This window comes from Corvus kubaryi, unplaced genomic scaffold (genome assembly GCF_017639235.1).
Source record: "Corvus kubaryi isolate FWS band 111438036 unplaced genomic scaffold, C.kubaryi_AGA036_p1.0 65365, whole genome shotgun sequence".
Taxonomy (NCBI): domain Eukaryota; kingdom Metazoa; phylum Chordata; class Aves; order Passeriformes; family Corvidae; genus Corvus; species Corvus kubaryi.
Window position 1 is genome coordinate 114,526 of NW_024581946.1, and position 13,868 is coordinate 128,393.

At 41.6% G+C, this 13,868-nt stretch overlaps 1 protein-coding gene across 1 annotated transcript in view; it reads right to left on the reverse strand.

The window, feature by feature from the left end:
* Positions 1-13,308, reverse strand: part of LOC121673360 (A-kinase anchor protein 9-like) — a 107,054-nt gene extending 93,746 nt beyond the window's left edge. Inside the window, exon 1 of the mRNA XM_042046618.1 lies at positions 13,054-13,308. Coding sequence (XP_041902552.1) covers positions 13,054-13,101 — 48 coding nt within the window. The 5' untranslated portion in view covers positions 13,102-13,308. The remainder of the gene's footprint in view (positions 1-13,053) is intronic.
* Positions 13,309-13,868: the final 560 nt, after the last annotated feature.

Consider the following 13,868-nt stretch of genomic DNA (forward strand, 5'->3'; position numbering starts at 1 on the left):
TTCACGATACGAAAACAACAGTGTTGGCCACTACTGTGAAATGCAGGATCCCTTCCTCACCTCTTTCTTTCAGGCACCAGAAGATTCTGTAGGCTTCTTTTAGAGCCCACTAATGAAATGGGAATTTAAAATTCCTCCTTTCTGCCAATGGGCAAGTGTGTGAACTTTCTTCTACCATCTTTCATGCTGCTATGACTTCATGAGTTTTCTGCCGGCCTGTTCTTTCAGACTGTCAAAATGTCTCTGACAAGAAGCCCTATGCCTCAATTAATTAACCTCTCCCTAAGGCAGTATTACCCATGAGCATGCAGAAGGCACACTCCCTCCAATTCTGCAGGTTGTTTACAAAACATTCAACTGTACACCTGAAGAACACTACTTACCACCAGCTGGACTTTGCTTCAGCAATCTGAGCAGAGCAGTCCAGCTAATTTTCTGCCAACCTTGCAGACCACCTATCCAAGCTACCTATCTCCAGTTCGTACACATAGCTTGTAAGAGATCACATCAAATGCCTTCCTAAAGTCAAGGTAAACAACATCCACCATTCTCTCCCCATCTACTGAGACACTCCATTTATCACAGAGGACAACTGATTTGCCCTTGATAAATTCTGATCACGCTCTTGGCCTTGCTGTGCCTGAACACAGGTTCCAGGAGGACCTGCTCCATCATCTTCCTAGAGTCCACAGCCAGGCTGACCTGCCTATAGATCCTGATACTCCTTCTCACCCTTCCTGAAGATGAAGCTGGTGATTGTTTTTTTTCCACCGCTTCACTTTAAATCTCTAATGGCAATGACCTTTCAAAGATGAGCAAGGAAACAGCCTTGTAACAATAGCACCCAGCTCCTGCAGGATGTTGGGATACAGCCTACTCAGTGCCATAAATGTGTATACATCAGAATTGCTTAAGTGGCCCCCAGTTTGACCTTTTGTACAGTGGATAATACTTCACTGCTCCAATTCTGCCATTAAACTCGGGGACCTGGGAAGCCCAAGGACAGTCCTTACCAGAAAGAGGCAAAAAAAGCCTTGAGTGTTGCTTCCATGTCCTTTTGTACCACATTATTTTGAATTCTAAGCCTCTTCACCATGTTTGCCTTCACTTCAGTTTAGCACTGTGTACATATAACCACAGATTCTTTCCACTGCTAATAATGTAAATACTGAGTGACACAGACTTTGTGAAAGACTGAATGATCACCTACTTTGAGAATCAGCCATTAGAACAAATAACGCTAAGTCCAATTTTCTATTCATTTGTAACCATGAAATGATGATTGTACATAACAAGTCTTTAGTTTGCTTATAAGATGATGTCAAACAGTGTCAAAAATCTTTAACACTTTCAGCAAGTTCTGTTGGATCAGCTTTATTACCTAAATGAAGTCTCCTATTAACAGCTGTGCAGATCCCCAAGGATCTTAATATTGACGATTCATTCAGAGAAGTCTGTTTCATTTAAAGAGCAATCTTTGCCAGTCTTTTGAGACTCCCTAGTGAGTATATGCAGAGTCTTACTGACAACTGCAGGATAACTGCAGCCCTGGTTACAGTGTATTATCAAGCATCAATGTAGCTTCCAGGGGGCCAAGGTTGAGGATAATCAACTGTTTCTCAAAAATCATGAATACTGATTAGACTCCTACAGAAAATTGTATCAGGCAACTGCTGCTTCCTGTGGGATCCTAATCAATACTTCATTCCATCTCCCATAGTTCATTCTTCCACAACACACTGCAAATAATCAACTGCAAATCCTAATCAGTTAACTTTAAAAAAAACTACCATTTCTAGAGCACAGGGCTTTAAAGATGCAACAATACTGCAACACATAAAGAACTGCGTGGAGAGAATCTGTATCTGAAGAGGCTTTGTCCAGACTTCTCTGTGTAGCTAATGCAAGAAAACTTAAATCCCAAAAGCATTTGTCATTTGTGTTGATGCTTCAAGAAGGGGGCTGCAGCCCACTGCATGATTTTCCTGATCCGCAGAACTCCTGCACTGCCCAACAACGCGTATTTTTCCTTCCTCCTGCATTGTAACATTTACTCATTATACTAAATAAAGAAGAAGAGTTTATTAGATATTGGCTGAGAAGGGCTGAAGAAAGTATTTTTGGATGTTAGAAAAAGCATAAACTACTGATTTACTTTAAGTCTCTGTGTACTGTTTACATTAACCTGATTCATGTAAATTTAACTTTTTCCTCCTATGAGGAAACCGATTTAGTTGCATTTACGTAAAATACATCTACAGTTTTCCTCTTTAGTAAAAATGTAGTTATGACAGAGATATTTAAAGATCAAAAATTGAAAAAAATAAAACCAACAGGTAGAGAGAATATATAAAGGCACAGCAAGACCTCAAGAGTTGTGTCTGTATCTAATTTCTCATTAACCAAGAAGCCTGAAAGAGCCACCTTTAGAATGAACAGAATATGTCTAAATAATACTTTATTAATAACCAAGACAAGATGATAGTTCTTTTCAAGTTGACAAGCACCAACTGGCACAGAATCTGAGATGCTACATCTTTGGCAAAAAGACAATCAGCTTTTCAGATACAGATCAACAGTTTAAATTCAGTTCAAGCTAAGCAGGAACTGATAGCCATTCCTTGTTAATAAACACAAGTGATGCGGTGACTTCCATCCAGTTGTCAATGCCATCTTTTCAGGAACATTGTGTTGAGTTTTCAAAAGCAGTCTGGAGAATTTCGATACATTTTTAAGCAATTATTCATAGACATTCTGGCCACCTCTGTGCTTCAACTCCCTATAGAAACTGAGTAAAACTTAAATTTTCATTTTAAGAAATGTTCATGGTTTTGATTTTTTTTTTAGTAAATTGCAAATACTTTAGAACAAGTCAAACTCACTTGTGCTTCATCATTTTCCCACCTTGTTTATATCACTTTTACATTAATTCCCACCATGTGGCATGTCTGGCACTGAATGGACAGAGTGAGAACAAAGCCCACAAACTGCAGCTTGTGAGAAACAGTTCTGTGAGGAGCAGAGCAGACATAAGGGAAGAACCAACTGCATGAATTTCATGCTCAGTGTGCAAGGCTTGACAGGCTTGTACTGTTTTGACAGGCTTTTATTACTTTTTACATGGTGCTGAATCATGAGAAAAGCAAGCTCACAAAGACACTGATATTGCTCACAAAACTGCAGACTTGTCTGTGGATTTTTGTTCTTTTATTTTTTCTTTTTAAGAAAGCTAAATTGAATTCCTGGAATACATTCTAAATAACGAAGAAAACCTAACACATCCATCTTGAAGAAGTCTTGTATCAGGATGTCCCTTATTTCTTTTAACACAGCAAACTAGGCTAGCTAGCACAGCATACAACTGAACAGACCACGACAGGGTTTTCTTATCACTGTTATGAAGCATTACCTGGTATAGTAAGACATTTCTCCTATATACCTTTTAACTGAAAATACATAATCTCAATATTTATTTGAGTATATGTATATGCAAACATATGGTTTTATGTTAAATCACCTACCTCCCTTAGACAACCTAAATGGATTTAGGAATACTTAAATATTTTCCCCTTTGTTTTGTGGTTGGATACTGGGGGTTTCTTCACAGAGAAGAGTTTAATGACAAGTAAAAAAGTCAGCAAACAAAACCTGGATCAAGGGATAACCTCTTCTAGCAAATCACAGCCTAACACTGAAGTCAGATTTGAATAAACTGTTGTGCAATTTACTCTGCTTATTCTCTGGAACACCTATTTTATTAATATTTGCACAGAAACATTTTCAGTCCCAGAATCCCATCTACTCCATCTCCTCAACTCCACCAAGCTTCTCAGGTCTTTCTTGCTACCACAGTTCCAGAGATATGCTGTAATTTTGCCATGGCAGTACAGTTTTCATCAAATCTAAGCCTTCCTCTGAAAATATCACAAAAAAGGTATATATTCTCCTTACCATTATTATCTCCCATTGTGAAGAATTTTTAAATTTCTTCATATTTTGAGATTTAGAAGCATAGTCCAAGAGACCACCTCTTCTTTGTTTTGCCATGATGCTACAACTCAGTGTTCTTACAACCAGGATTTCATCACTCCCTCACTACCCTAAACTTTTTGTTTGGTATCTAGAGTCCCCCATTCTTTTGCCCAGCTGACAACTGTTGAATTTGTTCCATCTGGAAGCTTACTGGGGCTCCTTTTTAGAAGAGGAGGGAAGCAGGAGAACTCATTCCACACTTCCAAGAAAGTAAGAATTCTAAGAAATCTGAACATTTGTATTGATTCTTCAGTCTTTTCTCCACTGGTTGTAGGAAAGATAGTTATAAAATGTTGGCTTCTCAAGAAATCATGGGAAAATGAAGATTAAGGTTTTCTTCCACAAACATGAACACCAGAAACATCAACACAATAGGGTGTGTCCACTCTTTGCAGTCAACAGACAAGCATCTCATCAACATAAATTTCAAGATGTATTTATGTTTCAGCATAGCAGTAAAAAGACTGTAATTATCAATTGTGTTTTGTTGAACTGTGGTACATTTATCATTCCAAATTCAAAGTAACATGTTAGCTTGTATCAGTAACAAAATTATTTTGAAACAAATACATAGAAATACCTTGAAATCTGTCCTATGGGGCAGATATTTAAGACAGAGCTTTCAGACCCTAAATTAGGATTCCCAACAACTGGGTTACTAGTATATAATCTTACGTTGTAATATAAAGTAGCTCAACAAAGTTGGACCTACTTAAGCAGCACTTTTTTCTTTTGTCCTTATTTTCATCAGATTTTTCACTATTCCAAACTCTAAGATGCTAGAGTAACCATGTATTATTCTGCAGTTAACACCTTTTTCAATATTTAAAAGCACCTAGTTGATTGGTTATTTCCTATCAGGAAAAAAATACAGGATTTTCTGGCAACACCTACATATGCCAAAAAGTCTAATTCCCTTGAAGTATCAACACAATTTACTGAAAGCTCTTTAAAATGAATCTGTGGTGGTGATCAAGCTTATTTCCAAATAAGTACCAACAAACAGACTTGTCTAGATTCTGTTATAACAGGGAAACAAATTTTGCAGTCATCTCTGTTTTGCTATTGCAACATGCATACTAAGAAAATAAGTAGTTCGAAAGAAGACCACAGAAATGAGGGAGAGACTAGTGCTAAAATGAAGAAAGTCCTGAAAGTAGCCAAAGAGCAACTTTGTGCTTTCTTTTCTGTAATTCCTTCTCCTTACACAAGGAACGAGAAAACATTTTAAAACGCATTTTTACAACGCCATTTCTTGCTTGCACAGTGCTACTAACAATACGGTGTTGACTTATTTCTCTATTTTTGCGAAATTCGCTAGCATTTTGAATTAAAGAACAATTCTCTCTAAACTGGCAAAAAACCAAAGATTATTTTGAAGTGGTATTTCTCTGCATTCCCAGAAGAAAGCAAGTATAAATTAAAGCTCATTCTACCTTGCAACACTATTGGAAAGTAGAGAGCTATTTTAAAGATTTGAACAAAAGGGTATATTGATAATAACATCTAAAACCAATAATCAAGCCCTGTATCAAAAGCAAGAACAGATCTCTGGAATGAGGGAAATGGAGATCAGTGATATCAAAAAACCCACACTTGAAAATAGGAAGAATTCTAGTAGTTTCAATTTAAAAGAGTGTTGGAATCCCAGATTTCAACGCAAGTACCTTTTTTCTTTTTTTAACAAAAACCCAATAGAGTCCACAAAAAATCTGAACACATGAGAAAAAAAAATTAAACTTTCTTTTTATTTTTTCAAAGCAAAAAGAACACCGAGTAAACTGGAACAAGCTGATAGTCCTGTTATCCCCAAAAGAAAAATTAAACTAGTCATACCAATTTTTCTGCTATTACTCATACAATACGTCTTGAAAATGGTCTCAAAGATTTCCATTTGATCTCATCCAAGCTTATGTACCACCCTATTAGCAATCAATTATATAGATTTCCACTGTCTTGAACAAAAATAAATGCACGCACAACAAGCTGAACACCTCACACTTTGCTCCTTTCTCACCTCTACTCAATTTCTGTCCTATCTTCTTTTACTCAAAAAGTTTTAAAACCACGTGTTTTCTCTCCAGGGCAAGGTTCAGTCCTTATGTATGTGATTTTCTCTGCAAGACAAAGTAAGCTTTTAAGCTTACTCATGTTAATAACCAAAATATACACATGCAGTTCCACATACCTCCTATTATTGGCATTTAAAATTGACAGAGATGCAAAGGAGTGAGCAGATTGAAGCCTGTAAACAAAAAGAAGACAAACCTCACAAGTTGAGAAGGACCTAGAAAAACAAATAGCTTAGCAATGCAATAAAGGAATGCCTAAGAACTAGATACAATTTCTGAGGCTCTTCATGTGCAAGAAAAAGGGCTCCTTCAAATAAACTGTTCTTCATTACAGTACTTTTTCACAGAGTCACTGTACTCTCGAGCCAAAGCTTTCCCACACCTTTCCAGGAAACTCTTGAGATCCAGTTGCTTCCTCTCTTGTCCATTAATGCACACCAGCATCTTCAGATATAGAGAAAGCACTACAGCCATTCCGTGAACTTTTAACTCAAAAAGCTTCTTCCGTCCACAATTTATGAACAGTGACCATGATGATTAGGGCTTTATGATGAAATCAGCACTTTGTGATACGGAAAATATGAGTTCTTTTAAGAGAAAAGCAGAGTAGGAAAACAGACTGAAAAGTAAATTCGTCCTTCCATAACTCAGTTTATTTTTGCTCAAGTTACTTGAGGCAGACAGGATAAACAAAATGAACAAGTCTACACTTGAAAGCAAAAGATGATGTGTGAGTAGCCTAGCTCTTTAATGACATGTTAGTTTTAAATCTATTTAATTTGACTGACCCTGAAATTAGCTCAGTTGGTTAGAGCATGGTGCTGATAACACCATGGTTGTGGGTTCAATCCCCATATGTAAATGTCTTAAGTCACTTAAGAGTTGAACTTGATGATCCTTGTAGTCCCCTTTCAACCCAAAATATTCTGTGATCTGTGACTTTAGTGACAAAAAACTCTTTAATAACCACCGAGATACTGCTTTTTTTCCTCTTCAGGTAAATTACAGGGAGTTTAAAAGCACTTGTTTTACACACAATCTATACTTTGAGCTCTTCTGGGGGATTTAAATTAGAGCTTTAATCACTGAGTCGCAGAATTATTCCATGCTTGCTTGAGTGTTTTATATAAAAAAACCTCAACATATCAACCTTTCCTTAAGAATGCCAAAACAACTCAGGCCAAAGAGGCCAGAGATAAGTGAGTAAAATCTTTTTCTCCCCTCAAACGAGTAAGAAAGACATAACAATGCAAACAGCAAACATTCCCAGACTCTTAGACAATGCTATTTTAATAATACATATACTTTTCATCTTCAGCCATCTGAAATATTTACATGCACGACCAGATGACAAAATATGTAATTATTTCTTTTGACTATTCAATTTGTGAAGATTAACTTGCCAAATTAGTTATACAACCTGTAATACTTGTCCACTGAGAGCCATTAGAGCCTCCCCAACCAACATCACTGTTCCATCTGCTCAGTCATCTTCTGGTGTAGATCAAAAGCAGTAACAGCCTCTCTCTCTCTGCTCTCAAGTGTTTGAACTAAACGAACTCACTAATTTCTTCAGGTTCTCCAACAACTACATAGTTTCTTAGAACACTGCAAACATACATAAAAGCTTTGAAAAACAAGGCAGTAAATTGTGTATTTCTAACATTAGACCTGAAATCCTAGACCAACCCAAGAGAATTTAAGAAATATATTTGTCTCTTTGCTTACCCCTCCCACAGCAAAAAACCCAAGCATACAGCTAAGGAGTGCCTTTTGCTCACTAGAAATTTAAACACATATTTAAATACTCTGCTAACTAAATTTCAGTACTGTCATAGGTTAGCAAGCATAGTCCCGGAAGGGACGTCCTTGCTAAGGGGTGCTTACAGTTTCCTCTGGGAACTGATAGAACCTATCAGCTGGCCAGTTTGAATATGGACAATTCTCTAAGCCACTTAAAGTTGTGATCACCTCTGTGATCCACATTTAAGAATAGGCAAACTCCCCCTCCAAGCTCTCTCTCGTTTCCGGCGCTGGGACAGGTGGCTGCAGGCCCCGTGTGGGGGCCAGCGGGCCCGGCCAGGCCCTGCCTGGGCCAGGCCGGGCCGGGCCACGGCCATCCTGGAGCCATGGACCTGTTCCAGCCGTGGAACCCCCCCCCCACTGCCTTGCCGTGGGCAGCTGGAGCGGCTCGGCTCTCCCCCCTCTCCACTGCGATAAGAAAAATTCAACATTCCAGCTGCAAAGCTGCAAGGCCGAGGTGAGATTAACCCTTTTATTGCTGTGAAGAGCTGAAAACCTGAGGGAAGAGAGAGAGGAGATGCTTAAAGCTGAAATTCTGTTGTGAAGCTATGATATATCAGAGTATCCTGTTGTAATTTCATGAAGATATGGGGGGTGGAGTGTTCAACTCGTGAGCAAAAGCACCTGCGCTGAGATAGGCAGATGCTGACGCAGCTGTAATTTCATGAGAAGTTTGGACAGGGAGAGATGAACCAGATGAGGACTTTTGCTCCAAACGGGAAAGGAGAAAACCTCAGTCCGTAGAGATGAACCAGATGAGGACTTTTGCTCCGAACGGGAAAGGAGAAAACCTCAGTCCGTAGAGATGCTCCCAGAGATAGTCCTAAAGATGAAGATGATGAAGACCCTTTGCTCCCAGGGAAGGAGAAGGGCCTCTGTTTTTGTTTCTGAACGGCTCAACCTTAAAATTGTACCCCAAAAAACTTCAAGAGTGGACCCTCGAAGGCAGTTGCGGGAAAAGCTGCAAGTCGGGGGAAAGGACTCACACGCAGGCAGAGAGACTCCTCTTCCTAAATGGACTGAACAATATTTGGAAGTGGGCGGCTGTCTCGTTGTGATAATGTTTTCATAGCATGAGCAAGAAGAGACTTCTCTTTCTAAATGGACTGAACAAGGTTATTATGGAAGTGGTAAACAGACTGAACATCTTAAGGGTTGTCTTTTCACATCGTCAGTGGGAGAAGGGAGGAAGGTGGGGGGAGGAGGAGAGTTCTGAAGGTGGTATTTTTTTTTTTTCTTCTTTTAGGTCTGTTAATAAACTTCTTTATATTCTTTCAAGTTTGGTGCCTGTTTTGCATTTCTCCTAATTCTTATCTCACAGCAGATAAACAGTAATGAGTATTTTGGACCAAACCACTACACTAAATTGGTGTTTCCGCCCGGTTACAAACCGAACCCGCGACAAGTACTGTAAAATGGATCATTCCATAAAACTTGGTATTGATATCTTCATCTCAATCTTGCCATTTATAATAGCTGTGCCTTTCACATATGTCTGTGCACATAGAAATTAAAATATTTTTGTAAATTTCAAAAGCTTTACACCAAAATACCCTCAAGCCCCTTTCTGACAAGGGAATCCAATTGCTGGCATTTTTATTCTGAAGCTAGCAAACTACTCTCTGTAGTTTTTGAAAGTTGATCAAAATAGTGCCATATTCTGGTAAGAAAAGCCTGCTACTAAGCTGCTAAATAAATACATGAAATTAAAATACCCAACCCAACTACAGTAAATAGTACCCCCTTTAATGTTAGATGAGATTTCCAAGCAGACTGATGCACACAGGAATCCATATATAGTATGTCATATCAAGATCTTCAAACACCATCCCCTGTAGTCTTTTTTAAGACCAGATACATATTCACTGTCTCAGGCCATCAATACTATTCTAGAATCTCCTCAGCAAGGCACAAAACATATCTGATGGATTTCTAATGTCACTGTGTTTTAGGGCACTGATCAACCTAATAGCATGCATCTGTATTTCTGCTGCTGGCACACATCTCCCTTCCACTTTCCCCCACAGTCAACACTGTTTGCCTTAACTGGCCTTTCTAACACTCTTCTTGCTCCACAATAATGACATCATGAGATAAGAGAACCGGTCTGTTTGTGGGAGAAGAGAGTTCTATAGGGGAACAGAGAGATCATTTCAATGGAAGGGAGACAGACATTTATAGAAGCTGGGATAATATTCAGCAGATTTACCTTGTGGCAAAAGAAAATGAATGACTACAGGTCTGGAAAAAGGAGCATGTAATTTACTGTGTTTAACTTTGTGCCTCCCTTGCCTTTTCGGGCTTGTAACAGACAGAACAACAACATATGGTGCAAACTGCTTCATAATGCAGACTTGGTGTAGTTTCCGAAAATCAACAGGTACCCATGAATATTGGTGAGCCTCCATCAAGACCTTTTTATTCCATTTTCCATATAATGTACTGACAAAGGCTGTGTGCTCACACTAAGACCCATTCTGCCAGGCTTGAGTACACTTAGCACCATTCAATCAAGGTAAGATTCATAATGCAGCTCTTCATTTCCAGTAACAATAAAGGAGGACTCAGAAGAAAATTCATTTCAGAAAATCCGCTTTTAATACACTTCTCTGTAAAAGATGTACGTGGGGGGAAAGTGTCTTAGAAGACATCAAGAAAAAGTTCCATTGCAGATAAATTCGCACAAAACCAAACTCCACATTTGCCTGCTTGATATTATGCTCAGAAAACAACCAAATGGTTGCTTTACAAGAAAGTTCATACGGTTTAATATGCACACACTGAGATTTAGCAGTACCTACTTTACAAGAAAAAAACCAACCCAAACGAAGCAAGAATCCAGGTCTCAACTGTGAATACTGTCCACTGTTAGCAATGTACCAGCCACGTTCATGGCATCTTTTACCAGACTCCCAAATTCCTACATTCATCTTGCAGCTTATGAAACATCTTATTTAAAATTTGTAATTTCAGGTGGATGGTTTAAGGTATCTGCAGTGTAGCAATACCTGCACTTTTTGCCATGGTAACAACACATACTTAAACATATTTTCTCAGAATTTAAATGACTCTCAAGTGATAAAGCTCAAAAGTTTTCTGGATACTTGTTGCTGTGGTTTGCAGAAAATATCCATTAGAGCCAAGCAATTTTAGAAGATGCACTGATTACACTACTGTGAATGCGTCTGAAAAAGAGAAAAACAGCTGCAGGAGCAACCCCTGCTTCCATTCTCTGCTAACACAATTTCTTCTTTTCTGCTTTTATCAGTGACATTTGTCACTGAAAGACTGTGACCTAATCTCATTAAATGTTAAATTAAATGTGCAGCACATTTAACTATATTATTCACATGTAAAAAAGGGGCAAATGTTACACAGAACACCAACAAAAAATCTGAAAAAACTCACTGCTTATATAGTCCCTTTTCACATAAACCATGTATAGTTTTAAAGAGTGATAAAGACTTAAATCACAGGGGACGTTTGAAATCATAGAATACTAAAGTCTTCAGGCAAATACAAGATCATTAGGTTTTAGACAGAAAAGACTAGAACAATAGTGAAAGTTATGACAGTACTCTTAAAATACAAATAAATTAGTAAAGTGTACATGTCTTCTCTCAAAGTTTGAAGGAAGCCACTGAACTCCTGCTAGAGTCCTGGCTCTTTGGTTCGATTTTCAGTAACTGTCATTAATTTTCTGTGTTAATCCCAGGCCAATAAGGGCAGAAAAATCTAAATTCTCTTGATAAACTCTTCATTGTGATTTATAATACTGGCAAATCTACTCCAAAAATTTTCTTTGTGAACTACTTTCTAATTTATCAAAACACTTAGCCAATCTGTGACAGAATGTACTGCCACCAGGATCTAATTTGTCCCAGTGTATTTTACCAGTACTACATAATGAGGTGCAAACACCACTCTTGCACTAAGCATTTAAGGAACAGGTTTTCCTATATAAGCATACAACTCCATCTAGGATAGCTTCCCAATGGACATTTTGAACCCAAACAGAAACACACTAAGTTAAGAAGTTTTTTACTAATACAGCAAAATACCTATTCAATACTTCGCAGATGAACTATATCTTTTCCATAGTCCACATAAATAAGACAATGATATTTCATAGTTTCATCTTTAGCTTGTCTTCATTTTGCCTGTACTATTAGATTCTGCCAAGTTACATGCGTATCTTTAGCATGAATGACTGACCAACTTCTGAAGCCTTATCATTTAACTATGACTACAGGAAGAAAATAGATTTTACCTAAGGCCAAAACACTAATTTTATCTAAAATGCCATTAATTAGCTTATCTCACTGACCACACCAAAGCTTTCTTTGAAGTAAAAAAAAGGTCCTCCTAAAGTGTAGTCTGGTCTGGTGCCCAGAAGGCGAAATGCTGTGCAGCCGGTGTGTTACTGAGCCACGCTTAGGGTAAAATGATAAGCTCCCCGATTAACCCTTGGGTAAGCCCGCAGAGCAGCGTCTGAGCCGCCTGACAGCCCCGAGGCGGTGACGGCTCAGCGCGGCTCTGCGGGCACCGGGATGCCGGCGCACACGGCGGGGTCCCGCGGGTGACTCACGGCATTCCCAGCCCGCACCACTGGCGGCATCGCTAATCCGCTGCCTCCTAAGGCTCTCTCACGGCATTAGTTCCACACTGAGGAACAGCTGTCGGTTTTATAAACTTCCTTAAAGGTTCACGGGGTTTCCCAGGCTTATGAGGTGAACGGGATTCGCGCCTCGGCTGCAAAGGGTAAGGAGGTTAACGCTCCTTCTCCTCTTCCTCCTCGGCTCTTCCTCCGCCCGGCGCCGCAGCGGGTGCTGTCCGGGTTGTCACCGTCCGGCCCCGTGACGGGCACCTGTGGCGTGCCATTTGTCGGGGCCGGTGTCGCCGAGCACTGGCACCCACCGCCCGGCCGGGAGCGCAGCCCGGCCCCGCGGCGGGCGGGGGAGCGCGGGGCGGGCGGCACAAAGCGCCTCCTCCGCCCGCGGCTTTGTTCGCGGCGGGGCCCCGCGCCAAGCCCCTGCCGCAGCCCCGCTTCGCCGCCGCACCGCGCGGCTCGGCCTGGCCCCACTGACAACCCTCCCCCGCCCTCACCCCGCTGTCTCCCGGCCACGCCACCGCCTCCTCCTCCTACCTTGGCTTTCCCAGCCTCCAGCTTTTTCAGCCGTTCCTCGTCCTCCATGGTGTCTGTGCGGAAGAGCAGGGTGTTACCGGCAGCAGGAGGAGGGGCTTGCCCCGTGCCCTCCCCTCAGCCGGAGCGTACACGCTCGCTGTCCGGTCCGGTCCGGTCCCGTCCCGTCCCGTCCTGCCTCACAGCGACGACAGCTGCCGTGGCGGTGCCACCGGCGCCGCCATCTTCAGCTCCACGTAAACACGCGGCCGGGGAAAGTGACGTCTGGCCGCCCGCTCCTCCTCCCGCCGCCGCCAGCCCCTCCTCCCCGAGCCCCGGCCGCTCCCGGCGCCTCTGCCTGCCGGCGACCCCCGCCCGCCTGGCTGCCGCCAAGTCCCGCCGGAGCCGCCCCCGGAGGAGCGGGTTTGGTCCCTGCAGGGCAGCGGCGGCGCCGGGGGCAGCGGGCGCGGACAGGGCCGGCGGGCACACCCCCCTCCACACCCCCCTCCACACCCCCGTGCCCTGCGGGCAGAGGCGGGGGGCTCCCGCTGCCCAAAAAAGAGCAGCACTGCCGAGGCTCCCGGCGCTCGCTGGGCTGCGACACGGGGCTCTGAACGGGCAGCACCCGAGCTCTGCTGCCCCACCAATCCCGTGTCTCTGGCTAGAAGGCTAATTCTGGCAGTTCCGATTTTCCAGGTGGTATCCTGCTCCTGCGTACGGCTCACTCAGTTGCAGGGATCCTACAGCTCTATCTAAAGCTGTACAATACAACGAGTTTCCCGAGCGTGTGCCGCAGACTGTGTAAGGATGACAACAAAGGATCTGTAGCCCCCCTTGTT